Source organism: Caloenas nicobarica, chromosome 4, assembly GCF_036013445.1.
Source record: "Caloenas nicobarica isolate bCalNic1 chromosome 4, bCalNic1.hap1, whole genome shotgun sequence".
NCBI lineage: Eukaryota > Metazoa > Chordata > Aves > Columbiformes > Columbidae > Caloenas > Caloenas nicobarica.
Window position 1 is genome coordinate 26168317 of NC_088248.1, and position 27901 is coordinate 26196217.

The following is a 27901-nucleotide window of genomic DNA, read 5'->3' on the forward strand; positions in this document are numbered from 1 at the left end:
GACTGGAGTTGTTTATTTGATCATCTACTGCTGTAAACTTACATCGCAGATAGCACCTCACTGCTGCAGCTTATCATAGCAAGAACCTTTCCTGGAGACACTTGTATCTGCTTCTAGGTCATTTTTCCAACATACAGGAGAAAGCTCATTATCAGGTTACACAACATGAGTCAGACAGCTGTCTCCTCGCACAGGTAGTTAAACAATACAAAAGAAGAGCCAATTCCTAATTTTAAGAATGCAAGTATTACCAGAAGTACTAAAAGACTATTTTTGTTTACAAAATACAAACACATAAAAGATAAAGCCAAGGTCACCAGCAGTAATGGTTCTTTTATATCTCTCTGCAATGACTGGATCCAAGGCCCTGTAAGTGCTAAAATGTTTTTGAGTCCACAAGCTGGTATTCATTAAACACTACCGTACATTTACCAGGGAAGTAAATTCTCGTGGCATTTTCACAGTGCAAATTGTGACCCTTCCATTTGCAGTGTGTGTAAAAACCAGGTAACTTAAACATCAAGGAATGTACGCATGCTTCAAGAAAAAACGCCAACCTAATGAAAAAGATCTGTTATCTGGTTCTCTCCTTTGACTTGTTTTCTAGTCAGGGAGGAGGGAGAAGGACTGTTTTACCTTTGGTATTTTGGTGTATTTTAGATTAACAATCTGTTCTCTCTTGTATTGTTTTATTTGGCATTTGTGGGACATTTACATAGTTGTTGGGACTATCTATGCCAATACATACAACACTTAGAATTTCAGTAAGGCAGATGTGACTCTCAAGCGTTTGTTTTTACATGTTGCAGTTTATGATCCATGACGACCTAATTGAAAAAAATTATTAGAACAACAATACTGACCGCACATCATAAAAATAGAAAATAGTAAAACAATTAAGAACAAGAGGGCTACATCTATTTAAGAAATAGTCTATAGGCTCTGTGAAAGCTAAGTAGGGTAGAGTTTCTCATATGCTGTTAAGAGCCATTACTTAAACACTGCAGACACACTGTGATCCCATGATCAACATGTCTGAAGAGAAAATTGTTCCCAACACTGCTGCAAAGTGCTTATGGACTGCTGCAGAATAATTTTCTCTGTCTCATAACAGGAAAAATGCATCCCTCCTCCGTACTTGCAGGATGCTGTTCAAAAGCCATTATGATCTCTTCTAACTGTGCAATACCTAAGCAAAAAGGGCTTCTGCAATGCTGTTCTAAGTACAAATAAACAGGTATTTACAAGTGTTATGCTGAAATTTAGATTCACTTTGTTTTGAAGTTGTTCGTTAAACTGTAAATTATTACATTACTCATAGTTCTCTTGCAGACAGCTCATGACACTACGTAGTTCTATGATTTTGCTGCTCACAGTGAAAATTGTTTCCTAGATAGACACTAGACTGGAAATGTGAGAAGTATGCTTTTGTGCTTTTTTTCTTGTTTTGTTTTGGTTGCTTTTTTGTTTTGTTTTGTTCTGCCCCCCCCACCAGGGAAGCCATTCAGAACTCATGTACTGCTGAACAAACAGGCTCTGCTGACTAGCAAAAACTACAGTTCGAGTAAGTTTCAAACAATTGGAAAGAAATTTGTAACTTAACCACCTTTGAGATGCTTACATCTAACTCACCAATACGGCACTACTTATCTCCAATCAACACAAATTTTGCTTCAAAACAAACATGGATCAAAATCGACTTCTAAAATATCCACAAATGCTAATCTCTCTCACTTGCTTTTTCACTTGTATTGAGATACATACTTGGTACTGTCCCAAATCATTGAAGAGAAAGCAATTCATTTTCACATAATAGCATCCTGCCTGCTGGACAGAAGAGCAATTTTTAGCACTGCCTGCCTTTATATGAGCTTTCAGTTTCAAGACAGACACACAGAGAATGTGGATTTCATGAAACACGTATCTACACTTTCCTATCCTCAAAGACAGTGCGTGCCATGGCACCACTATGACTGGTCTTTGTCCCAACACACATTCCCTGATCTTGTGAGTCAACCCTCAGAGCAGCCCCAGGGCCAAGAGTCTCCTTCAGAGAAAAGACTGATGGAATCAAACAGGCACAATGACAGTCTGAAGCTCTTTGAAGATAGCCAGCTAGCTAGGAAATGCTCCTGAAAAGTTATTCAGTGGTTACAAAACCTTCAGAGTTCCCAAATCTGCTCAAAAAGCAGCTGTGCCATACTGGAATACCTTCTGCCAGAGAGTGCTGTAGTGAGATTTTGGCTCGGTTGGCTACTGTATAGCACAGTACACACAGTCTGAGCTCTCAAAGTCAGTTCTTGACTAAGTGCAGCATATTGCAATGAGGAAAAGAAACAAAGAATGAAGAAAAAAGAAAGATAACCCCTCTTGCCTGTTTTAGCTCATTACAAAACGTATTTTTACTTAAACAGATTTGCTTTGCAGCATGACTCTCTGGTGGCACACATTTGACATCTTTTACAATCGAGTGACAGACCGAGTCCTCATGTAAATGCTTGATTCAAAAACTTACCTGCATCATCTGCCCAAAATGGTGCACACCAACCACAAAAAAGGGATTAAATCAACCTTTGCCCTGTGTTCCCAGAAACTAACATCTCCATCTTGCCACTCCCTTCTTTTAACCACTAGAAATGACAAGATCCCACACACCCATCAGATCTTGTCACTCATCACCACTGACATTACTGTAGCATCTGTTCAGTTCCTGCAGGTATACTACCCAAACAGCTACAGAACAGTAATGTAAGAGGACATCCATGTTACTGACAATAAAATACAGAAAGACAGAAAGTGACTTCAGCAGGGACAGGAAGAGAATACTGCAGCAGAGGGACTCCAAGCATGGTGTCTGGCAGAACACAATTCTGGAGACGTATGTGCTTCTTGATACAACCTCCTAGTTCATCTGCATGATCCTGATCCTGCTCAAAACCTACTTCTGGAATCCCTTCCAGCTGAGAAATATCTCACCTTGAGGGAGGCAGAAGGGAGGTTACATCACTTTCTATACCCCGTGGCCACATAACAGATCTCATTAAACTTCAGCCCTTTAAAAAGATGCAGTGGTGATGCTTTGTGAACATTACACAGCACAACAACAGAGGCCCAGTTCTGCTGTCAATAAATTGCCTGAAATTGTCATTGGATTTCCTAAATTTTTCCTCTGTAATGGGACAGAGCAACTTTGGTCTTTAAAATGAATAAACCTCTCTATGTAAAATCCCTCGCTGGCTCTTTGGTAGTGCTGTATCACCATACATAGTCATGAAAAAATATTTTACAAGTTGTAAGTAAAATTACATAACAGAATGAAAATGAGACTCTGAGGCCTGAAGCCAAATCATTCTCCTATTCCTGTTTTGCAAACAAATAAAGAAATTGTGTGCGAAGAACACACTGATAACTTAGGTCATATACAGTCTGAGAAACAGTCCTACTTTTAACTGATCTTTTAAAACCCACTTTTTTTCAAAGTACAGCTGCTCTTCCCAAACACACAAATGCAATCCTCTATAATGCTACATCTATTTGAATATTCAATAATTTACCTATGGGTTTTCTATATCATTTTGTTTGAGCAAAATCAATGACATATCAAGCTTATTTTAAGTCACTCCCAAAGCAGACCAGCTATTAGCTGATATGAAAGTTTCCAAGTAAAATAACGCAGGTAATCTTACAGTATTTTTACCTTGCTGTGTAACATACTGAATAGATCCAGTTCTACGAGCACTGTAGACTTGTGACCCACACTGTCATGAACAGTGCCACTGAAATCTATGGCATTTTTCATTAAAACTCCCATTACAGTCAGTGTGACTACTCCAGGTAGTACATTTAAGCAATATGCATAAATATTTTTAAGATCTGTGCCAAAGTCCTATTTTAACATTTTAGTGTTAGACAAGAAGTAGTAATTTTCTTCCTGAATCAGAAAATATTTGTCTTAAGTACAGAGTAAATAAGCTTAGGGGTGATTTTTTTTCCTACAGTGCCTGCAGTGAGAATGGGAGCATGACTTGGAGGGTACTTCATTCTTTCGGTGAGAGGAGAGCACTTAACTCCTTCAGTCCTTTTGAAAAGCTAGAATTGGAAACATTCCAGTACTTGACGAATATTCATCTGTGAATGCATATCTATCTGTTGATATTTGTCTAAATCTATAATGGGGCTCCACGCAGACATCTCAAAAACAGGCAGAATATGTTTTTCAACTCAGAATCAGTTGTACAAAATCTGAGACTATTCACTTCATCCATCTATGCACATATAACTGAACTGAAGCAACAGCTTTGTCCCAGTTCTGTTTAAGCTCCTTCCACCTCTCAAAAAAAGGCAAACGACAGTTCCTAAAGTGATAATAGGTATTATAAATTCTCAATTATTTATAACGTATTCTATTTCAACTGCCACCGGTATGATTTCAACGTGAAATGTTGAAATTAAACATCTCCCACTTACTGCAGTGACACCACATTTGAAGTTCCTGTGAGACGAAACCAATGTATGTTTTCTTTGTCATTCATGGGGGGGTTGCATGTAGTTGACCTCAACTTTTTTCTAGGTCTACAAGAAACAACCTGTAGGCATACCTTATGCACATGCTAGCGTCATTTATTACACTACAATTCAAAAAGTATACATCATAGTGAAAGCATATGCTGTATTGACTAGTTCTGTAATGGTTTGAATTAGGAGGCCACTGGTACGTGGCAATAATCCGTATGACCATGTCATGACTTGTTGATTCAATGCCATCATAACAGGTGGCTCTGTCAGTAAAAATTCACACGGAATTGCTTTGTCAAAAAGCAACAATTTCCTCTCATAACAAACTCTGTTCTCAGAGACGTCCAACAGTCCACAAGCATGTACGAAGTACAGCTATAAAGTTGTTCACATTAACAGGCAAGGTGGCCAAGAACATCACTCAAACTCCAAGTACGGAAATATTTAGGAACATGGCTTATAACATACCGAACCTCCTTAACGCCCATTAGTTCACATTCCAGCTGTCTTATTATGCCTCTTTCAGTAATACTTTGAATATCTTTTCTTACAGCTGGTTTTCACTGAGTCTCACTTATCAGACTATTAGTTAATTTGAGCAAATTAAATGATCTATTGACAGAATAGCTGCTTATTTCATTCATTTCCACTAAAAGCTTTTATGCATCAGCTCTTTCCCCTTTCTCCGTTGTTTCCTTTAGAGGTAATCATTTATAATGTGAAACTCATTGTGTTTGGTAATATTAGGCAGCCAGATGGTTTTGTTTTCTATAGCTAGGAAAAAAGAATTACTCCTGTTGTTGAAGTTCAAGAGCTGAAAATAGTAATGTGGGCATAATGATTTTAAAAAGTTGGTGACCAAAAAAGAGAGAGGAAATTTTTTTTAAAGTATTACCATTTTTCTATCAGTACCATCATATTTTGCTGAGCTTACCCAGATATCTTTTTATTAGACTGCTTATTTGTTTTAAACTAACATTATAAACCACATACAACTTGAAGTGTGATGCCCAAGTACAAACACTGAAAGCCTCTTAAAACATGTGCACACTAAGAAAATAGGTTTCCCAGTTAAATCACATGGTATTAGTTATTTACTGAGAACAGACAATGTGTTTCATAAAGGCGTTCACAAGATTCCTTTCTTATGTGCCCAGGAGTGGTAAGGAATTATCTCCTGAGTTCCAGAAGTATCTCCCAGCTTCCAATTGGGATCTTGTGTGCAACCAGTTTTAATTTCTGTAACACCCACTGGGCTTGCATTTACACCTGCAAAAAGCTAATGCTGAGAGCATGAAGCAGACTACAGATAAAATTCAGCTACCAGTTCAATACAGGAGGAACTCAGCTGACAGCAGCAGAGAAATACCAAGATTAGTATGGAACCCAAGGTCCTTATTCACACAGAAGACTTTTTTTTTCCATAAAATAGTGCTGTCTCAAAGAATAATATAACTCAGCAGCACACAACGAAAGTGAACAGGGGTTCTGGCTCCTTTAGCTCAATGGTCACAAAATAGCCACTGACTTCAGCGGGAGCACGACTTCAACCTCCATTTCCAAGTAGACAAAACACTACATTGACAGATGTGGTGAGCAGCCAGCTAGTACATGTTCTCTGCTTTGTTCGAGGATTCTACAGAAAAATATCCCAGAAAACAAACACACGTTCTTTAGGGTAAACCTGCCATTTTACGATCTAAATTCAAATTTTTCAAACTGGTATTTTCCAACTTTAAACATAGCATTTTTTCCAAAATATTTAATATGCTAAGGGCTACTGAAGAAAGCAAGTTCTGTTTAGAGAAACAAATTCGCGAGCAAGTCAACATCAGAGATCAAGAAAGTTTGCTTTAAAAACAAGACAGACTAACAACTCCAAGAACATTTAAGCATAAGAGACAGAAAACTGCAGTGGTTCAGCCTGCAGCAGCCACACTGCCGCTTCTCACTGCCAGAAGAGGTTAGAGTTGTCCTGCCATCAAATCAGGACTTCCACATCCCACACTCTCACCAAAATCCCTCAAATCTCGAAGTGCGAGTAAACCGTGGAACGTGAATCACACATTCAAGTCACTAAATGGTCATGTGTATTTTAGTCAAGAATTTAATCCGAGTACGTGGAGTCTCTAAAAAACATGTTTTCTAGCTAAAGCATTTATATAGTCACTTATATTGCCATCCTTATGCCTGTTTTTAATATACACAATTGACAAGAATGCACATGAACGCATGACAAATTCCTTCCCATCAACAACTTATGCACACAACTGACATTCTTTGAAAACAAAATAAAGTCTTTAGAAATATTTCTTATATTAGTTGTTAAATTATATTCATGCAAGTATGCTGACATTGAGAATCAGTCTTCTGAACTGACCAATCATAGCTACTTTAGGAAAACAAAATGGTTAGGTTTGGTTTAATTTACCTATAGTCTGTGATCACCTCTTTGTCTGTGTTTTAGTGATGCTCTTTGATGGTTCAACAAAACATTACCCACTTCAAGGATTTATTTTCCTTTCGAGAAATTTACTTCTTCAAGCTGATAGGCCACGATGGAAGTTTTCCATTGCATGTGCTAGTGCTTAACACAGCCTACTGTCATAAATACAGTAAGATGAACTGCAATGTATGTTTGATCTATATATCTATAATTGCATTTGTAATGCAACCTATTTCCCCAGTTATTCTTTACTGGGTTTGCACTCATCTAGGTCCTATTCAGTGGAGACCTCAGGTTACATTTGCACTGGACAATCATGGAACATGTCTTCAGGAATTCAACAGAGACCATGTGTTGCCACAACACACAGATCTTGGGATCGCAGGAGCACTAGTCTGATCGCAACATCTGTAAGAGGATGGTGCTCCTGGAGACCAGCTTCTTGTTTAATGTCTTTTTTTTTTTTTTTTTACCAATTAAAGCCAATTAGTGCATTCCAAGATTGCTCAGTGATGCAAGATCAATGTGTGGTAAGTGGGACACACTGAAAGACTTGTTGCAAAATCACTCTCCTGATCTCAGCTCAAATGCAAATGTAGACACACCGAGTAGTACATGTATGCAATCACTCATCAGTCCCTTTCAAGCTGTCTTTATAAGGAAACAAAAACTCCTGCTGAGACAAATAAAACCAACCACAAGGTCTTTAAAAAGAGCTTCAGTGATCATGGATTAATAGCAGTTAATATATTTATGCATTTTGATTGGAATTCTAAGTGAATTTAGAGGTCTTCTGACGACAGCTAAAACAATTCAAGTAATACACCACATGTCTTGCTGTCAGCTGATCTGAAATATGACCATTTGCCACAGTGCAAATAATTTGCAGTTATTCACGGCTGTTGTGTCAGTGAAATGATACAATTCATGTACTCTATAAAACATACGCAGCTTTCCTAATTTTTGTTCCACTTTCAATAAATTACAGAAAAGAACAAAGAAATATGAGGTGCTCTGTATTTCTCTTTTTCCACATTCTTTTCTATGTCGAGTATCAATTTTGCAGCCTTCTGATGCAAAACACATTCTATCTAACAATGCAATTCTTAGGCGTTTAAAACAATCTACAATCCATATATTAAACTAGAACGATTTTTTACATGATACTGCACCTACAACTGACGGAGAAGGAACTTGGGGAAAAAAAAATTAACTTGAGTGATTCTTTTTACAGATATTTCTCCAGAACAGATTTGATAAACACAAAGAAAAATCATACTGAGTTTAAGAGCTGTCTTAGCGTGCTATATAAACACTTTAAGTAACATTCTTTGCTTGCTTTCTTATCTCTTCTCTTTTGCCAGTACTTCATGATCCTACAAGTGAAATAACAGAAATAAAACTAGACCATAAATGTACAGCCAGAACCCCTACAGTTGTTCTTGAGGTTCAGAGGACTCTGGATCCATTGACTCAATTTCTAAGCATTCCAAGTGCTTTTATACTTCATTACACCTGTTGCCAAATATTCGTCAGTACACAAACAGTAGCAGAAAATCCCACCTATCATTTCTGGAGAGAAAATATAAGGAAAAAAGGTTCCGCTTGTCATCTGCACAAGAAGTCTCATCAAGTAACAATTTCCAGACGTCCCTACCCCCTTTTAATTGGGGAAAAATGCATACTAAGCCGTCAAGAGATGAAAGACAAATATTACATCTAAGTCCCGGAAACATTGTTTCATTTCTTTCATACTACACTCTTTCCAATGAAATGGAATATGATATATATTTCGTATTTCAAAGCGAAAAGTGATTTGTTTGAAATGAAGTTATGATTACCTGCATGACTTATGCAATTTCCATAGGGATTAATTAAATAGACAAACATGGGTTCAGTTAAAAGGGAAATAAACATTTCTATAATACTCTCATTTTCTTGACAGGGAACCTTTCACAGATGTTGGCAAACAGTAAAGGGAAAAAAGATCATGTCAGCACAATATTGTTGGTAATATACAACACGATCTTATGCTTCATTGAGTTTTGAATACAAGAAACAGGTATATTAGAACATGCCTAATTCACAAGTTTTTCTGAGTCAGGTACAGTGGTTTCTTTGAATGGCTCTAAAGGAACAAGCTGTAACCAGTACTTTCATACAGCTTCAATAATACACGTTTCAAAGGCAAAAAGGCCCAGCCACCTAACTCTTTTCACAGCCAATACTCAGCACAGAAAAAACTAAACAAGTTCCATTCTCCTAGGCATTAATTTTATCTGATCTCCTGGTTGTAGTTCTCATGAAACTGAGGACAGGAGCATCAGGTTTTTGTTTGCTGGGGTCTTTTTGCTTTCATTTGGTTTTTGTTCATTTGTTGCACGTGGGTTTTTTTGTTTTGTTTTGTTTTTAAATTTGTGGGATCTACTTCTTTTCCCCCAAAAACAGTGGATTAGGGGGAGAAGGAATGAATCCTTAGCTTACTAATGTCCCTAATTTCCATCAACAAATTCCACCTAATTATTTGAAGCACCTAAATACTTTTGATGGTGACACTGATGCCTTTGAGACCATAACTAGAACTTTTTCCCATAGCCATGAAATCCAAATTGAGGCTTACAGGGTATCTATGTTTTCAGATGTCTACTACAGTGTAGCTGTAGTCTTCTTCTCTGCCCCATTACCCCAAGCCTCTCTCCCAAAATATCAGCCTCAAGGTATTCACACAGTAACTGTGAGACTTGCTCTGGGACACAAAAAGGAGTTCCTGAGTCTTGCATAATTTCCTAAGGCTTCTGTAAATACAAACTATGATATCCACAGAGCCCTTTATCACACTGAATAAACAAGTAATATTTAACGCATACCAGAGTACAGGCGAGGGCTAGATAGGGTAAATATACACCTGTGTAAAGAAGTCAAGATCTGTCTGCCTGCCAAGTTAATCTGATCATAAGGATCACACTGAATTTCATGAGGACATGGAGAATTCACCAGTACTGTCAAAATCCAGCAGGAGTCAGTTGTTTCCTTACCCCACAGCCTCGACTACTTTTTAAAACTAGCTTCTACCTCATAGATCTTATTTCTCTTACAAACTCTTTTGGGTCAAATTTTTGATGGAAATTGATAATAAGCAAATACAAGCATTGCACACTCCTGTCACGACAGGCTCATTTTAGAGAATTAACCTCCAGGACCAACTTGACAAATAGATGACATGCAAAAGCTGATACGAAACAGAGAGGACATAAGAACCTCAGCTAATGAAGACACACAGAGTGACCAAGCACAGCTGAGAAATTTTTCCTCCTGGTACAGTAAGGTGCAGTTTTTGAGACTGGATGCTTTTTAATCCTCCTCCTCCCATTCTATGTGAGAAAAGGAAGAGGCATTTTACTCTGCTTTTTTGTTTCTTTTTTGTTTTGGTTTTGTTGGGATGATTTTTAGTTGTTTTTTCTTTGGTTGGGTTTGATCTGTCTTCATGTCTTTTACTGTTGGGTAGTGGTTTTGAGGGTGGGGGTTTTTTTTGGTTGCTGTTTTTTTTGTCTTGTTTTTGTGGTTTTGGTTCTGGCTATATATTAAGAGAAGACAAAGAGAAAATTATTTTCTGGCAAAGGTTGATTTCTAAGGGTCCTGACATACCAGCAGAGCTCACACCACAAACACCAGACAAGAGCACGGATGCTGTTCACTACATCGAGAACTGGTCTCCTACATGCAACATCCCTGTCACTGTGACATGCAGAAGTGCTGCTAACCCTTAAAAATGGCCAAGCCTTGCTGTAGATGATGCTAGAGCAAAGTATGACAAAAGGCTTTATCAAGATCACACTCATTCAGCTTCTGAAAAGTTTTTTAGACTTCTTCTTTTTCAGCTCTCGTTTCTGCAGTGACCCTGAAGTCTAGCGCTAAAGCAGGTAACCATATCAAGTAGCATTAACTCCTCTTGTGCTGAGGGCCACCACCAATCATGGCAGATAATCTCATCCTGACAATTGCCATGTGTGGGGATTTTTGAGGTAGACCACAAAGCCTTAGAAAGCTTTACCTGGATGGACTACGAAAAGTTAGTTTTACATTGACCAGTCTTTTGTAGAGAATCCCAAGGATTTAATGAACTTGCTCATTAGCTCAGATAGACCCACGTTGCTATTGTCATGTGGTCCCATTCAAAGGAGAATGGGAAGCCATATGATAACTCCCTGCTGCATCTCTTTATTTTATTACACCAACTTGTGGGACTTGTAAGCAAGCCCCACAGCTTGCACTGCCTTCATCTCAAAAGGAAGAGCAGGTTCTAGATATCACCTACTGAACAGAGCAGCACAGAAACCATTGAAGTGCCTCACTTACTAAGCACAGGCAGGATCCTGCAACATAAGCGTTGCTTGGCAACAGTTTTAGCTTTCCAAATAGGCGGTGTTTTCTTTGGGTAGGTTCACCTTCTCAGCAACCAGCCTACGTGGTCTTAGAGCCCACATGCAACCCCTAAAAATGTATAGAATAATCTAAAGCAGAAATAATAATAGAGGTGGCACTGTCGAGATAAAAACAAAAGAATGACCAAACATAGTTTCACACAGGAATGCCTTCTCTCTGTTGGTTCATTAGGTATGCAAGAATAAAAAAAGTCTTCTGTGTGCATTTATGATTGCAGTCTAGAAGCCTATGTTCTGAATCACTATTTGAAATGCATTCCCACACTGAAGTGTATTAAAAAAACATTATGAGTCCTCCTGTAAACCCGCAAACAGCAGGTGGGTCAGAGTTGAGGCTGATATTCCATGCTTGATATACTTCATTATGCCGAGTTATATATTGAATAGCTGGTAATAACACTCGCTGTTCCAAAAACTTTTGATACATAACCAGAGGCTGTTTTGAGAGCCTAGAAATTTTATCACTGCAGGAGGTCTGGGAACTTGGGAACTAAGACCAGCTGTCTTCATTTTGATGGTACCTTTACTATTTTTTTTTTATTTTAATTGGAAAGGCTAGCCCATAACTTATCTACCTTTATTTTTCAGAGGTCCACATGTAACTACACAGGCTGAGCACTAAAACCTTACTAGCTCTTCCCTGAATCCAAGCTCTGCTTAACACAGCAGTGGTGGCCCCCACCTGCTTGTTCCAATATCCTCTTCCACAGCAGCCTAAGTATACATCGCGTGAGAGCAGAGAGGTGTATCCAAACTAGGACAACATACAAAGACACATCTCAGAGTACCAGAAAAATGAAACAAACAAAAAAAAATCCCTGAAAAAACTCATTTGTTTGTATAATTTGGGTTTAGAAAATGCAAGGAGTTTTTAAAAATAATTTTAAGCATATGAACCTATTCTATCTTTTTTTATCCAGGTTTCTCAGGGCTAAGTTTCACCCAAAGAGAAGAATCTCTAGCAGAAGCTTCCAGGAGTTCCCAGACTGCACTGGATCAAATTTCAGGTTCAATAAATGCTACTGCACTGTATCCCCAAGACTGAGATGCCTGTTACCAACCACAATCTTCTGTTTCCTCCTTAGGCCCTCTAAGATAACAAAAAAGCACATTTCATTTCCCACCCCAAGATCCACACAGCATCCCGTCAGCACAGTGAGAAGCCTGGGGTTTTTCCTTCTCCTGAGCTATGATCTAGGGTACCCTGGCATCAATCTGCAAGGAGGCCTCAGCCAGCCTGAAGTCCTGGATTCAGCCCTGCTGCTTTTACATAAGGTCAGCAAAAAAACTGTCAGTATAAAGTGATGGTGCTTTTCTGCGCTGAAAAGGGTTCTGCGTAACTCAGTAGTGCCCCCATCTGTAAACCGGAGAAATTACATTTCCTTTTATAGGATACTCTGAAAACTACAGCCAGAAAGGGACCTGTAAGAATAAGGCGCTACAATTAACAATTGCGCCCCCCCCCCCCCCCCCGCCCCCTTTTTCTTTAATGGCAAATCTATGGAATAAGTCACAGAGTGCTTCCATTTTCAAGGCTAAACCATCATGGTAATGTTCCACCCTGCCTCATTTCTGCCATATATTTAACCTTTTGCGTCATATATTTATCCTGTAGAAACCTCTAAATATCCCAAGAAGTACAGTTCCCAGGATATTTGTCAGCCAGCTGAAACCACAAGGTGCTTGAAACTTCATGAGAAAGCTTGCTCACATGTATTGTGGAACCACACTTCAGGCAGCATTTCCTCTGCAAATTCTGGAGGATAACTAGCTAGCCATAAAAGAATAAATATTGACCCTACAATTATTTGACAGAGGGACGGAGAGGACTTATGCTTTTACTTCAATTAGGAGAGCTGAAGGAACACAAAAAAATCATTAATGCATACCTGATCAACTTTCTAAGCAAGCAGAACCATGATCACTTCCCACTTCCACAATGCCTTTGCAGTAACTTTTATTACTTTTCTTTAATGAGAGGCAATCTAACAGCCAGAAATCCAGGCTCCTGCTACTCTATAAAGAAGGCAAGAAACAGCACTATTCTATCTAAACACAGCAGCAAGACCAGGATGACCATTCCAGGCTCATTTTCAGTTGTGTTATCAAGCTGACATGGAAGCAAACAACTTAAATCCTGAAAGCTGAAACTTCCCTCCTTGTACAGCATGCAGGCACAAACTGTTCTTCATGCAAAGCCACAGCTATTGAAAAGCCAAGCATATAGGACCATCTTCCCTTTAAAGTGAAGGATATTGATCTAGCTACATTTACAAGTGGAAATTTATAAACTTCAGCAACACTGTCCCCTGAGCACACCTACATCAATGTGAGGTAATGACAGATACAACAAGGATTCCCAAGTGGCATCTGCCAGCATTATCCTGATCAAGTAAAGCATGGGCAAGCACAGCATGGACAGCTCTGCTACCGTGTATGAGCTGGCTGAGTTGGGAGGCACATGGCCGTATTCATGTTTTAGACACAACTTATCAAGCACCCCTCCAACGCTCAGCAGAGAAATTCCAATAGCACTGATGTTAATGAGTTTCAAAGAGGTTCTCCTCACAATCACGCTGCATCTTCCTCTGTTTTAAGCACACACAGGAATTAATTTTGCAAGACAGGAATCTACAACTTCTTATGAAATCAAAATACACTTCACTAGATGTTCTTCCTCTTGTATCCTTCAGCTCATCACTTACCTTTTGTAGTCTTATGGGCAGCGTTTTCATATGCTGTGCTTATTTTAAAAAAATTAACATCAACGAATTTCTAAGTTCCAAGGAATCTCTCCTAAGTCAAATAAACTTTTTCAAATGTTCCACCTGAAATTTTCCTGTCAAATACCTTGCTTTCCTATTCAGATTAATTTTTAAGCTGTTAAGACGACTGTGATCTCAAAGGTACTCACAGAAATTTTTCCGGTCCGATTGGCTTCCTCTCTTTGTGCCAGGGCCCACAAAAAGTTACCTTTCAGTTCTTTTCCTACACTTGCTAGTGACCTAGGGAAAAAACAAAAAAAACCCAAAAAACAACAAAAAAGGTACAATTGCTACTAATAATTATCACCACAGACTTTGGGTTCACTGTTGGGTTAAGTGTTCTGTAAATATAAGGAGATAGTCCTCACCCTATTGTTGCTAATTTGTCTACTGTCTATTGCCTGTTCTGTTGTTACATATCCTTAAACCGCTAATCAAAATTCATCACTACTGCAGATGCACAATATAATAGCAGTTTATCAAAAAGTGACTTATACTAACACACATTTCCAATTATATATCAGGAGTAATCTAAGTGCTTATTTTATTTGTCCAGAATTACGGTCAAAGTCATGTTTATCTAAGAATACCAAATTATCACAGTGTACTAACATAAACTTAAATAGATTTTATACCTTATTCTTCAGCCAGCAGCTAACCAAATGAACTACTACATACTTTGACTGCTTGGTAGGGTCCATATAGTTTCTGTATCCTTAAGCAGAAAGTATGAAAAGAAACAACAATTTTGCTCCACAAAAACTGGCAAAAACCAAACGCACACAACCACACAGGAAAGGATACCATACACTAAAAATTACTCGTTAGACTTTGAACATCGCACCCTACAACTCCGTCATTAAAAACAGGACACGCCTTAGATGGACAAGAGCACTGAATATCGGACAAACCCCCTCAACAAAAGTGTGATTCTTTAAAATGGTTTCTACAAGTCTCTTAGACTGATCTAAAAGCCTTTGCCATCTGCAGGGGTCATCGCGCTCACTCCAGTATACTTTGCACACACAAGAAGGAAGCGGAGACTTTTGAAATCCTACACTAAAGTGGCTTCCCTGGGAATTTTTCCCCTTTTAATGCCTAAAGTAGTAAATGCTGATCAGAAAGTTCTGTATCAGGCAACCCAAGGCAAACCAGCACCTTCGAGTCCTGCACAGATCTTCCTGAAAGGAGAAAGATTATTACATCCCCCCACTATCTCTATGTGAGTATTTCAATAAAAGCAGCAGCATCTGTCAATCTATTAATAAGCAGACAGAATCCATCAAGTGTATACTGCATCAAGCTTCAAATAAAAGAGTGCCACAAAAACTGAAAAACTCCCTTTGGAGAAAAACTCCCTATTATGTCTTTAAACTGAGTGAAAAGTCTGCATCTAAGCTTCAAATCTCTGACATAGAGCTATCAGGTCATTCTCTGGCCACTTTACTGGCTGTTATCCAGAAGTACATTAGTTCAAAGTTGTTTCAGAAGTGCATCTGCTGCACCGTAAAAATAAAAAAAAAGTAAGAGTAACATCTGGATTTAAACACCTCAATTACATACAAAAGAAGGTTAAGAAGTGGAGTATCAAATGTTCCTTTTCCTGTCCATTTAAGAATTCTAGATTCCCAAACTTCCTTCCTCTGGCAGATTTTAATACTAAATCAACAGTAAGTCCGTGTTTAACAACTGTTCCAGCCAACTTCACTTGAAGTTTGTGGCTCCTATTTCGAACCAGAAGAAGGGTTACGTGCCTAAAGATTATGTGCTTTTATCCTCTTAAATCCTGTGTTCCAGTAAGAAACTTCACCTTTCCTTAAAAACCTTGTCTTCCTTCCATCCTTCATCAGCCAGCTAAATAGTCACTGACCACTTTCTGAACACTAAGTTGTATAAAACTTCTTTTTTAGTAAATACCACTTCTGCCACATCTGAAATCACTTTTTCTGAAAAACAGGAGGTATCACTGGGTGGCCCTGTCTAGCTTAAAAATCATAGAGTCTTAAAACACAGAGTTAAAAGACCACAGATGCATGACAGGTGTAAGGTAGCAGTTTTTCACAGTCCTTGAGATAATTCCAAAAGTGCACCATTGTGCTTCACTTGCTGTGTTGACTACTTGGGGTCTGTTTCAATGAGTCTAACTTCTGAAAGATGCAAAAAGAAATCATCTGACATACATGTATTTTCTGTACACTATTCTCAGCGACAAAGCCCCCCCTTGCTCTGTAGATGTTTCAACATCTACAAACACGTGGAGAGGAAGATGTCTGAATTTTACTAAAATAAACTGATTCTACTACGGCCTGCAAGAAGAACCATCAACAACAATATTATGGCTGAATAAAACATGAGTAATGCAACAGATCATGGTTGATGTGACAAAGAAGCAAGATCACTCGGAGTAGAGCTTCGTATTAACTGACTAATTTTTGTAATGAAGAAGAAACTGGGACAGAAGACCCCTCCCAAAAAAAGAAGGCAAAATCATTCTTGAGTCATATCTGAGAAATGTATGAAACATTTGTTTATTTAGAAAAACATTTTTAGAAATAAATCAACATCATTTTACTCCTGCAACAATGTCCTTAATGGCCTAAAAGTATAAAAAAAGTTCATGTGACCAGTGAGTGCAGAAACAAAACATTAGATGGGTCCTCTGTGTCACATGTATGTATTTTTAAACTCTCATAAATCTACAGTTTTAAATATATACTATTACTGGATCAAGAAAAACAGAAGGTATCAATGTTAAATTTGAATAACAAAGAAAGCAGAAATAGGCTCAGGCTATTCTGAGGTAAACCTTTATAAATTTGGAAAACAAGAGTAGTGTTAGAGAGAATGAGGAACCTAACTTCTAAAGCCTGAATTCTAAAACTCCAGGATCTGGGAGCATCCCCCAGCATCTAAGCAAGCAATCACCTCTCCTGAGGTAGGAACAAAAATCTACTTGATAGACACTTTCCCCTTTTTTTTAACTGGCAAGGACTCAGTCCTCTATTTACTGCATGAATGTGTATGTTATTTCTTTGAGCGTTGGCCTTTTTTACTTCTTAACCCTTGGGATGTGCATTCTATGCCTCACTATCCCAGCTCAGAGGTCCATCTCTCCTCTCAGGACTTGCCCACACAGAAAAAATGCACCGGTTTACCTTCAGGGAGATTTTCATCTAAGGTACAAAACAGTAAAAAAGGTCACATGAATATTCTTAAGACTGCTTCAAACCAGGCTCATTTTGGTATCAAATGTAATCAATTAGTAACTGACCTAAACAAACTCTCCACAAAGAATTGCAAGCTTCTGCAAACATATATTTGCATTGAACAGGGTTTAAGAAAACCAGTTTGACTTAAATAAACTGTAGATAAAGAACGGCAAACTTTTGGAGACACAAGTGTGCAATTAATTGGTTTTTAAAAGTTCCAGTTATACAAGGTTCTCACCTGAAAAAGGCCACATATTCACCAGGAAGATGCAGGACTTGTGGGAACATTGTATGAGAATTTGTTACTAGCCAGCCTTTAAGAAAGGAGATTCTTCTCCTCCTGCCACAGCAGCGTGTACATTCTCTGCACCCTAGTTTACCATTAAAGCAGAAGACTGAGAAGAAAAGATCAAGGCATTCCACTCCGCAGAAGTTCCCCCACACATAAACAGGCTGAAATTTTGGGGTGTGACTAGCTAGGAATTCAGGAAGGCCACGTAAATATTTGTTCCAGCTTCCTGCCAGGCAAGATGAGGGAGTTCTCCAAACAGGGAGGGGTGTCAAGGAATTCTCTAGCACCCAACAAACACTACTTCTGTCTAATGAGAGTTCCTTAATTTGCCATGGCTTCAAAATTGCTGTTTAAACCCATTTTTTTAAAAGTTACTTCCTAAACTCTGGAGTGGGCCCTTCATAAAGCTAGAAGATTTCAAATTATACACCAGTACAGAAAATATGCCAAGAATGCCTTTGCTTTTTCATACAAATGGACAGCTTACAAGAGCCCTTGAAAAGGACAGCACAGAATATTTCATAATTAGCGAAATTTATGCATCTCCAGCATCACACACGTAACTGTAACATTGATGCACTTCCTGAAACTACTCCCACCATTCAGTTCATGCTTCAGCACAGTTTCTGAAGGATGATTTAGAGTGTAAGCCCTATTTATGAAGCAGTGTTATCTCTCTCCAAGGCACTGATGCTAACTGTAGTTACCTATACTTGTCACTACCAATGATCTTTTTAATTATCACCTTCAACGCATAGGTACAGGCCCATACCAAGAGTAGGATGTACCACCTACTGTGGTAGGTGCTGTACAACCCTACTGTCTTGGTGAGCTTTGAAACCAAACACCCAGACACAGAAAAGCCTGGTGGAAATAGAAAAATACAGAAGAACTTTACTATTCACAAAAATAAAAGGGCTGCTTTTCTAAAGGAACTTGTTTGGGTATGGAAACTCCTAGTGATGTTAACACTATTAACTGTTGGTTGCTGGGTTTAATTGCATAAATTCAATTCTTACTTTAAAATGCTCCAAAGTCTCACTTTTAAAACCGTCCATTTACACACTATCTTCCTCCTTCCAACCTGCTCACCTCCTTCCAAGAGCTTCTGCAATCTCCCACCATCCCACACAACCTTCTCACATTCCCAATTCAGATGCCTTTTGCTTGCAGCATGCTTTTTCGGTCTTCACTGAGGGTGTTAGTGAAGCAGAAAAAAGGATAGGTCTTTTTGAACTTGGGTTAGGGCTCCTTGATTTGTATTTTGACAGGCCGCACTGCTTTTTTTTCCATTTTGTTTTGGTTCCCTAGGGCTTCACTTACTTTATTTTCTTACCTCTCCTATCATGTGGACTTTTCCTGAGAGCACTGTGCTCACAGTTGGAAACAGAACAACGTAGTTTTACTTTTAGGGAGCCATGTTGACCTGAAGAATGCTTTTTATCGAACTGAGATAATGGGAAGAACATTTAACAGTCACACTGTTATTCTTTCAAAAATACACTCCATGTTCCAGTTTAGCAAAAAGCTGGACTGGAATGCACATTCTCTCCTAACTTTTGCAAAGCAGCTGTGTTTTGCAAACACCTGCCCCAGGATTAGTGGGGAGACAAGCATAAGAACTCAGTCCCAAAGTTTCTCCCTCATCTTGAGACACATAGTTTTTATTTTAAAACATTTGAAGTTTCAACCTCCCAGTGCCATGCACTTACAGCATTGTGTCCTGAGGCAGGACTATTACTTGAGCACTGTTCCAAGACATTAGATATGTGTTTGTTTTCTCTATGTGAAGTATGCAAGCTTTAAAAAGAAGGGAGAGACTACAGTACAAGATTATACCTTAAAGACCAGCGTGTAAGGCTGGGACTAGAAAGATCCAAGTTCATCATCTTGTTCTGTCACATATACGTGGCGCAAATCAGTCTATGAGTTTGCTTCCATTTTAAAGAGGAAAATGAGACAAGAAAAAAAAAATAAATAAAAAATAAATCTTTGATGTAGAATTAGCTGTCTGAGTCTGATCCCCAGGGTCTGGTCCTCTACTCCCCGGCAGTACTCTCATTGTGTTCAAGTGATAAGGCAAAAACAGGCACCCAAAACATCAACTGAAACCACAAGGTTGGGTTTGGACTACGGCACATACAGATGCCTCTACCTAGAGATAAATGGAAAGGACTTCATTTCTAAATAAGTATGATATGGGGCTGCTTAAAGAGGAGGCCTAGATTAAAAAACAAAAAAACCAAAACAAACAAACAAAACCACAACCAAACAAAAAACCACAAAGAAAACCAACACCACCTAAGAAAACCCCACAACTTTTTTAGTTCAGCTCTGTCAAATAAAGTCTGCTGATCCTAGTATCCAACTCGACATACTGTGTTAACTTGCATTTCCCTGTAGCTGCTATAAAGCTGCTATAAGCAACACCAAAAGGTAAAACCATCACATGAACTTTCTTATGTTTTACAAAGACAATGATGCAAGGAAAACCCAATTATTTAACTTTCTTTAAACCGAAAATAATGGCATCAAATGACACCAGGCAACAGCATTTGTGTAAACAGCCTCCCACTGACAGTCTGCAATGTTATTACATAAGGTGTACGGCATCACAAGAGCAGAGGACCTAAGCAGCAAGGTATGGCTAAGAGTAAAATACAAATGAACTTAAAATCCGTTGTATCTCCATCACAACCTTGTGTGTTGTAAAAGTGTCGTATCTCTAAAATAGTGCGAAAAATCTTCAATTAGAGTGAGAACAAGCTCTGGCTGTAAGGACACAAGAAGCAATGAGCTTAATGCTGATCTCAAGAGAAGGGAGTGTATCCATGGCCAGAACTGGGTCCAGTGTGACTGTGCCCAGTTTCACAAGGTCCTTTTAATTTTTGGAGATCTCTGCAGCCTAAATGTACTCCCATACAAGCCCTCTGAAAACTCCCTAATCTGAAGATCTTCATATGAACAGTTCATGCCATACTGACATTGGGGTGCATGGTTATGTGCTATTTTGTTAGTTGTGCAATTTCATTTAAAAAATATTTTTGCTGCATGTGTGTCTGTGCTAAAAAGAATGAACCCAGTCATCAAGGATTTAAATTAGGAAGTTATATAGGAAGAGAAGATTAAACTTTGAACTATTTTGACATTTAGAGGCATGTAAGCATTTGTAAAATCTGCTGTAAATTTTTTCATTGCTGGTTACATAATCAAACATACAGGAAATACCATTCTAAGGACCTTAATACCAAATATTTTACTGTTTAATAAAATGAACAAGGAACAACTACATTTATTACATGATATTTGAAACTCCATGGAATAAATTATTTAAAAACAAAAAAAATTTGAGTTGCGCATGCACTTCCCTTGAAAAGTTTCCAGAGCTTTTGCAAATTCAGCTTGTGTTGAGATGCCCACACCTGACAAAACACTGGCACCGATATTTCAAATGGTCCGAGCTACTGGCAACATGGTGTCGCACGGGAGTGATGTAGGCTTCTGGTCCTGTCACTTATCCAACAATCACAAACTTAAATAAAAATAAATAAATAAAAGCAAATAAATAAACACTAAATAAATAAATAGGGATAAATAAATTTAAAAGTTCCTTTATCAGCTCTGGTTAAGGTGCTAGAATACACTGCTGCCTATTTAAAACAAGGAAGTGAGGAAATTCTGAGATTTTTCCCAGTGCAGCTGTCATAGCTCACCATCTATCAGAAAAGGTAACTATATGTCCTCTATGTTGTACCTTTCACATGAAAGAATTGGAGTCTAACTCGAGACAGAAGCTCACTTGACTTTGGGAGGCACACTGAACACATGGGCTGCAGCTCATAAAAAGGAGATTTATTTTGGTCTGACTGGGGATCCCTTTTTGCTCATTCAAAGCTGGACTAGACACAGGCCAAGCCAGTCTCCTCACACAGGTCAGAGCAGCCATGAGACCTTGATTCAGATGTCAGCACCATGCAAAAGAGCCATTTGGAGAAATACAACCATCTCTTCAGGTATCATGCCATGAGCAGTTAGGTCCATATTGCTGTCAGTTTGTATCGCAAGAAGGTATCAAAAAGCTGCAAAAGAAATACAGCGTCCCTCCTTCATCATCAAGAATTGGAACTGGCATCTAGAAGACTTCTTAGTATCACACCTGAATCATGACTGTTGAGGAGTGAAGCTGGATTGTTATTTTTCCACCCTCACAGGCTCGTTTTTCTCCATGACCAATAGCTCCTCCAAAACTCATACCAAATGGATACAGAAAGAGACACAAAACCCAGCTGTAAAAATGGAAGAAAAGTCCCTCTACCTTCTTTGTGAAAATTACATCATCTTAGGGAATTAGGTCAGAGATACACAAGAAAGTAATCTTGCTCTAATTTAATTCTTGTTTTTACTTACTACTGAGAAAATGATCTTAAAATGTCAAATTTAGAAGTAACACAGAAAAAAAGGGTAACATTTTGTAAAAAGCAAAATGAGAATTGCACATGGAATCTTACAGAACGACTTATCAAATGGGAAAATTATACTTGTAGATTTGAATTTTTTTTTTTTTTTTCCAAACAAATCTAAAATTTGTATAGCATTGCAGGGCTGTAGAACTTTTCAATAGCACCCATGGCAAAAGCAGACTCAGTCTGCGGAGTTTACTGTCCTGTACAGCTGTTACACCCTACTCTTGTACTGTACAAATGCTACAGCTACTAGTACAAGGAGAAGTAGTGCTTAAGGTTCCAAGTCTTCTGCTTATGAAAGTAATCAGAAAAAACACAGCTTTTCAAAGAATGTATAGAAATAATTATATCGCCCTTAACAAAAATATTTATTAAACACAGAACCAGAAAGAAACAAGATGAAAGTGAGGTAACTTGTCCACATAAACCATTATGTCACACACACAAACAACCAGAAAAAGGGTTTTGGTTAAGGTGTGACTACTTGTTTGGGGTTTTTTTTGTTGCTGTTTTTGTTTGGTTTTCCCCTAATAGAGACAAGATCATGACTGTAAGGACTCTGCAACATACAGTTCAGTCTCCAGGCCAAGTACAGCCCTTCAGCATATCTCAATTTATAATATATAGTATAAAAATGAAAGCAGCTGACCATTTCCCGGCAAAAAAAATCTCAAACCTAAGCTTGGAGCCCTATCTGCAACAAACTACAGGTAGTATATCTGTAAAAATGTTTACTACCTTCTCCATTGAAAGGACAATCGAAGCACCAAGTACAAAAGTATCACTCTCTGCTTTTCCCATAGACTAAATAAGGTCCTTGCCACTTTTAAATAGATGTTAACAGCCTTGCAAAATGAAGCAGTTCCCCCTAGATCTAACCAGTGCTTTAATAAAACACACTGAGGACCTTGTTGCTCCCCTTCTTCCTTCACTGTCTTAGCAAAAAACACCTGGTTTAGACAGATGTCACAGGAGAATGAGGGAGGGAGGAGGAAGGGTTGAGAAACATGAACAACGGCCAGAGGCTGCTCCCGAGTTCCTCAAAACAACTGACAAAAGTAGAGTCCAATGCTGGGAGTAAGGCTGGAGCAATGACTGATGGACACAAATACTTGGCAAACGCAGGTTCAAGTGGAATGGGGAGAGCCAGCACACACCTGCTTGCTCCACCTCACAAATGCTTAATTTTCGAGGTCCAATTTTTCTGAGGGGAAAAAATATACTTCTAAAGCAAAAAGATTTAAGGCAGTGCACTTAAATGAGGTGCTCTTATCTTTTTTGTGCTTGGCTGGCTGACCATTCTCCACTTCAATTACTTGGCTGCTATTATGCAAATGAGAAGGAAGCCAGAAGTCATGCACCTGTGTTTGCCCCTGTATTCAATATTCCTATTAAGTCCTAAAGCCCTATTATGTGGTAGACGGGCATGCGGGATTGCCAACTCAGGTTACAGTAGGGCTTTTTCAAGCTCAGACAATGTTTACAAAGAATTCAAGACGACACAGTGGTTAGACTTGGTCTTACAGCTTGGAAGAACAAAAACATTGAATATTACTGAAAACACAGCATTTATTACAGCTGCTACTCTGCACCCAGATACTTTATGTGTGAGAAAAGAATAAGCAAGGTCCCAACCCGGCAGGCCTACCGTCAAACACAAGTCCAACTCAGACGTTTAACTAAGCTTATGGACAACACAGTTTGCTGCATCAAGGCTCTACACATTTCCTAGTACTGTTCAGTTCACAGTGCCAAGAGGAACGGCCTTGCATTTTGGAAGATCTGCTTCACTGTGAAAGTTGCCCCAAGATCAGGTCTTAGCTGTTCTGATTTACTGTTATTGAACAGCAGCTTCCACTTCATCAGAACCTCTCTTGTCAAAAGGGCTACGATAAACACTTGATTTTGCCCTGTGCATGCAAGTTATTCTGTATAGAACTGGAAGTCTGTGGTAATAATTTCCGAGGTTGGAGGACACAGTGAGCAGTATTTATACACCATTACACATATTGAACGTTTAGCTTCTGAAGCAGTAATTAACAGCTGTACCTCTACAGATTAACTTTATGAGTTAGCATTTTAAATTGAAAAAAAAAGTAGAGCTGGAGTTCCAAAGGTGTAACAACCTGACCTTCCATTTTGGTGAAAGTAAAAACTTTACAAGAGACACCTGACAGATTAACTGTTCCAAGACAACAAGAGAAAGTTTTTTGGGAAAGACAGAAGTCAGAAACCACTCGGATAATAGAGTGTGTTATCCAGCTGCACCTCGACTGTAAGTGAGGGAGTTTAAGACAGTTCACTGAAGTCTTGCTACTACTTGAATTAAAACAGGCAGGAATAAACAAAACATCAGGCACATATAATCAATACCAAAGAGAAACTGAGATAATAACAGAGAATTTTTTTAAAGCGTGGCTCTGCCGCTGGAAGGCTAGTAAGTATGGAGGGAAATTCACAGGGAGAGCATCAACGTGCTGACAGCAAGGAAAATCTCAGGCTCAGGTCTCACAAGCAGCTCCCAGCCCACAAAGATAGATCTGAAGTGACAGAAGCAACTGTCAGAAGAAGCAGGCAGGCAGGCACTGCTATTTGGTCAGAGTGGCACATGACCATCTAACTAATACCCCATTACCTGTTTCTCTGGGCTACTCTCAGGATTGGGGTTTTGGGGAAATGGAGAGCAGACAGTCTGTTTTGTCTGGATACACTTGAAAACTTGGTAGTAAAAAAAGACCAGAAGCATGACCACCAACACACAGCATCTCAGCATTTCTGGGCACTCAGGACGTTAGGCAGTTCTGCTCCGCTATAGAACTTCAGAGTGAATTTTCACTGAGTGCAGGTACCAGGGCAGAGATTAGATGGACATGTACTCCTTTTTGTACTAGCTGCCATTCCTTTAGCTGTTTGGTTTCCTTTGAGCTTCATCAAATCAACATTTTGTTTCTGAAGGAATTCTTACCTCTAAATTACTAATATGTTGCCTCAACTTTCACCTATGTACAATTGTTCGGCTGTGAATCTGACAGGAGATTTCTTAAAGTCTAGAGATGAAAGAGATAAAGAGGACTCTGGAGAGAGGAAGAAAGAAAGAAAGAGAGTTTAGTGTGAACTTAAGTAAACCTTCATTAACATCAGCAAGCATCTCCTAGCCAGACTAGGCCGAGTTTAAACCAAGTGTTGTGAACATTTCAAAGGACCTTATTTACATGCAGATTCCAACTTCTATCGCTCTGAACAATTTTATTTCTCAGGAACCCACTGATGCTTTTACCAAGAAGACCTGCTTTCATAACCATTTCAATGGAAGAGATTTAAAGCTGTCAATCCTAATTAATTATTACACGTACTGTTGCATTGATTTACTGGTGAATTGATATTTTGTTATTGGTACAATTACGAAACAAGAAGCCACTAATACAATATATGGGATAAAAAATAAACACAGGAGTGAAACACTGCCTTGTACTGAAAAACCAAAAATCCTGACCTTTTAAAGAAAGCTCCTCCCTCCTCCTCACTTCCAATTTGCCAAGGAAAGCAGTTTCTAGACTCAGGAAAGTCACTGGCTGAAGTCCAACTAAGGTCCTTGATGCACAGAAACTACTTCACTAGCACCTAGGGATTTATAAACTTGATATTAAATGTATCAGCAAAGTTATAAAGTTTATTGTCTGGAGAGCTAGAAACCATCCCTTTCTCATCTTTTGTTCTTTTTCATACAATAAAATAGAACAGAATTTTTCAGTGCTTCTGCCAAAAAATATACTCCACGAAACCAGAAATGCTATATGTTTTAGGTGTGCGAATGAGGAGGTAATATTGTATCATCATGTTTATGGTAGGAAAAAACAAATGAAAAATTAAAATCAGTAATAATAACAGATATCGATTCCCTCCTTTTCCTCCTCACTCAGAAATACTTTTAGAGCTATTTTAACTCTCAGTATGAGGAACTAACAGAGCTGGCTTAAACCAAATCCTTTGTAGGCAGGTGCTACATAAAATTTCCTAGTGACCTCTGTTCCATACTTCATATATAATGCCCAAACATCTTTGCTGTTTCGCTCTTTCGGCCTTTCTTATATGGACAACCACCAATACTGACCAAACAGATAAAGCTGAAGGATATTACCATGCCAAGGGTTTGCCATCGCTGCTTCCTTACAATTCTGAAAAAAACCCCTGCACATTAGCTGCAACAACATGCACATCACCCTTTCCTCGGGGACATCAAGGGCTCTGTCATCTCTGCTGAAGGCTGCCTGGGGCTGCAGCAGGTGGTGGTGGTGCTGATGGGGATGCTGGCCCTGCCGCAGCCACCCATGTGTGCCCAGAGTCTCCAGCCAACCCCCTGCCCTCAGCACCCTGCAGCTCCCATGGCCAGGGTGCCCCGCTGCTCGATGGTGGGTCCTGGGGCAGAGCCAGCAAAGGCTGGGGGGCTCCAAGGAATGAGAAGCTTTCTGCTCTAATCTGACTTTGCCATGCAACCTGTGCTGAAAATGGTATATGCTACTGGTTACTGCTCCTGTGCTCTATAGGCCACACAGTCAGCAGGAAATGGCAGGAAATTACTCAGAATCCACCTTTATAAGCCAAAATTAGGTTGCCAGACAATAGAAAAGCCAATTATATTGTAACATATATATAGTATCACAGCCTAAGCATCAGCAGTAGGAGTGTAACTAACACCAAGTGACAGTAACACACAGAACATACTCTGGTATTTAACAGATATTTAACACCCAAAGAAACTATCACTAAGGCAACACACATTAGCAATGGGGTGAAATGCAAGCACTCAAATACCAAGTCAAGCCCAGACCATGGTGATGCTGAGGTAAGAAAGTTGTTCCCTAAAGAATGGTGTGTTTGTTTGCAAGCATTCCTCTAGTTGTTCATCTGAAAAATACCTAAAGTGCTGACTTGAAGATGGGTAGAGAGCAAAAGACACAGGTGTGTTTCTTTGCAGATAAACAAGTTTCATTATGAATCATAGAACATCAGGTTGGAAGGGACCTCAAAGATCATTTGGTCCAACCTTTCTTGGCAAAAAAAAAAAGGTAAGTACTCCACACTCAGCAGGAAGCAGGCAGCAACTCAGAGCTGCCACAGCAACACGCAGCCACCCAGACTTCAGGCTGCAGAGCATGCCAGAGCCTTTCACTGGTATGGAGTGGTAATACAGAAAGCAGCTGTGTGAGGTGTGAGAGCCTGGTAGTAGAGCTGCGAGAGGAGGTGGAAAGGTTGAGAAATATCAGGGTGCTGGGATCAAGCTCTGGCTGCCCAGGGGCAGGTAAGACCAGCAAGAAACAAAGATCAAGGGACTCCTGTCTCCTCCCCTTGCTTCACTGAAGAAGGCAGGTCAAGGGAAAGGGATGAAAGGGAGCAAGTCCACACTAGGGGTGGCAGCAGAAACATCCCCCTACCCACCCCACCTTCCCAGGTGCCTCTGTCTAACAGGCAAGAGGCTCAGGATGTGGACTGCAGCAACTTCAGGAATAAGGGGAAATAGCAGCAAGTTCCTGTCCGGCGCAGAAGGAGGAGGGTTCCTACTGTGATCACCCCACCCTCCCAGTTTCCCTTGCAAAACAGGTATAAGGCCTTGCAAGTGGAACAAAACAACAACATTGAGGGAGGCAGTTCCACTAAGCTGGAGGTGCCGCAGAGGTTAAGTCACCCTGCACCCTCCATCAAAACAGCTCCCACCAAGAAAAAAAGGCAGGTTGTGCTGTAGGAGACTCACTTCTAAAGGGAACAGAAGGT

General features: G+C 39.3%; 1 protein-coding gene across 1 annotated transcript in view; it reads right to left on the reverse strand.

The window, feature by feature from the left end:
* CFAP299 (cilia and flagella associated protein 299) overlaps positions 1–27901 on the reverse strand; it is a 224163-nt gene that overhangs the window by 130862 nt on the left and 65400 nt on the right. Inside the window, exon 3 of the mRNA XM_065634790.1 lies at positions 14318–14408. Coding sequence (XP_065490862.1) covers positions 14318–14408 — 91 coding nt within the window. The remainder of the gene's footprint in view (positions 1–14317; positions 14409–27901) is intronic.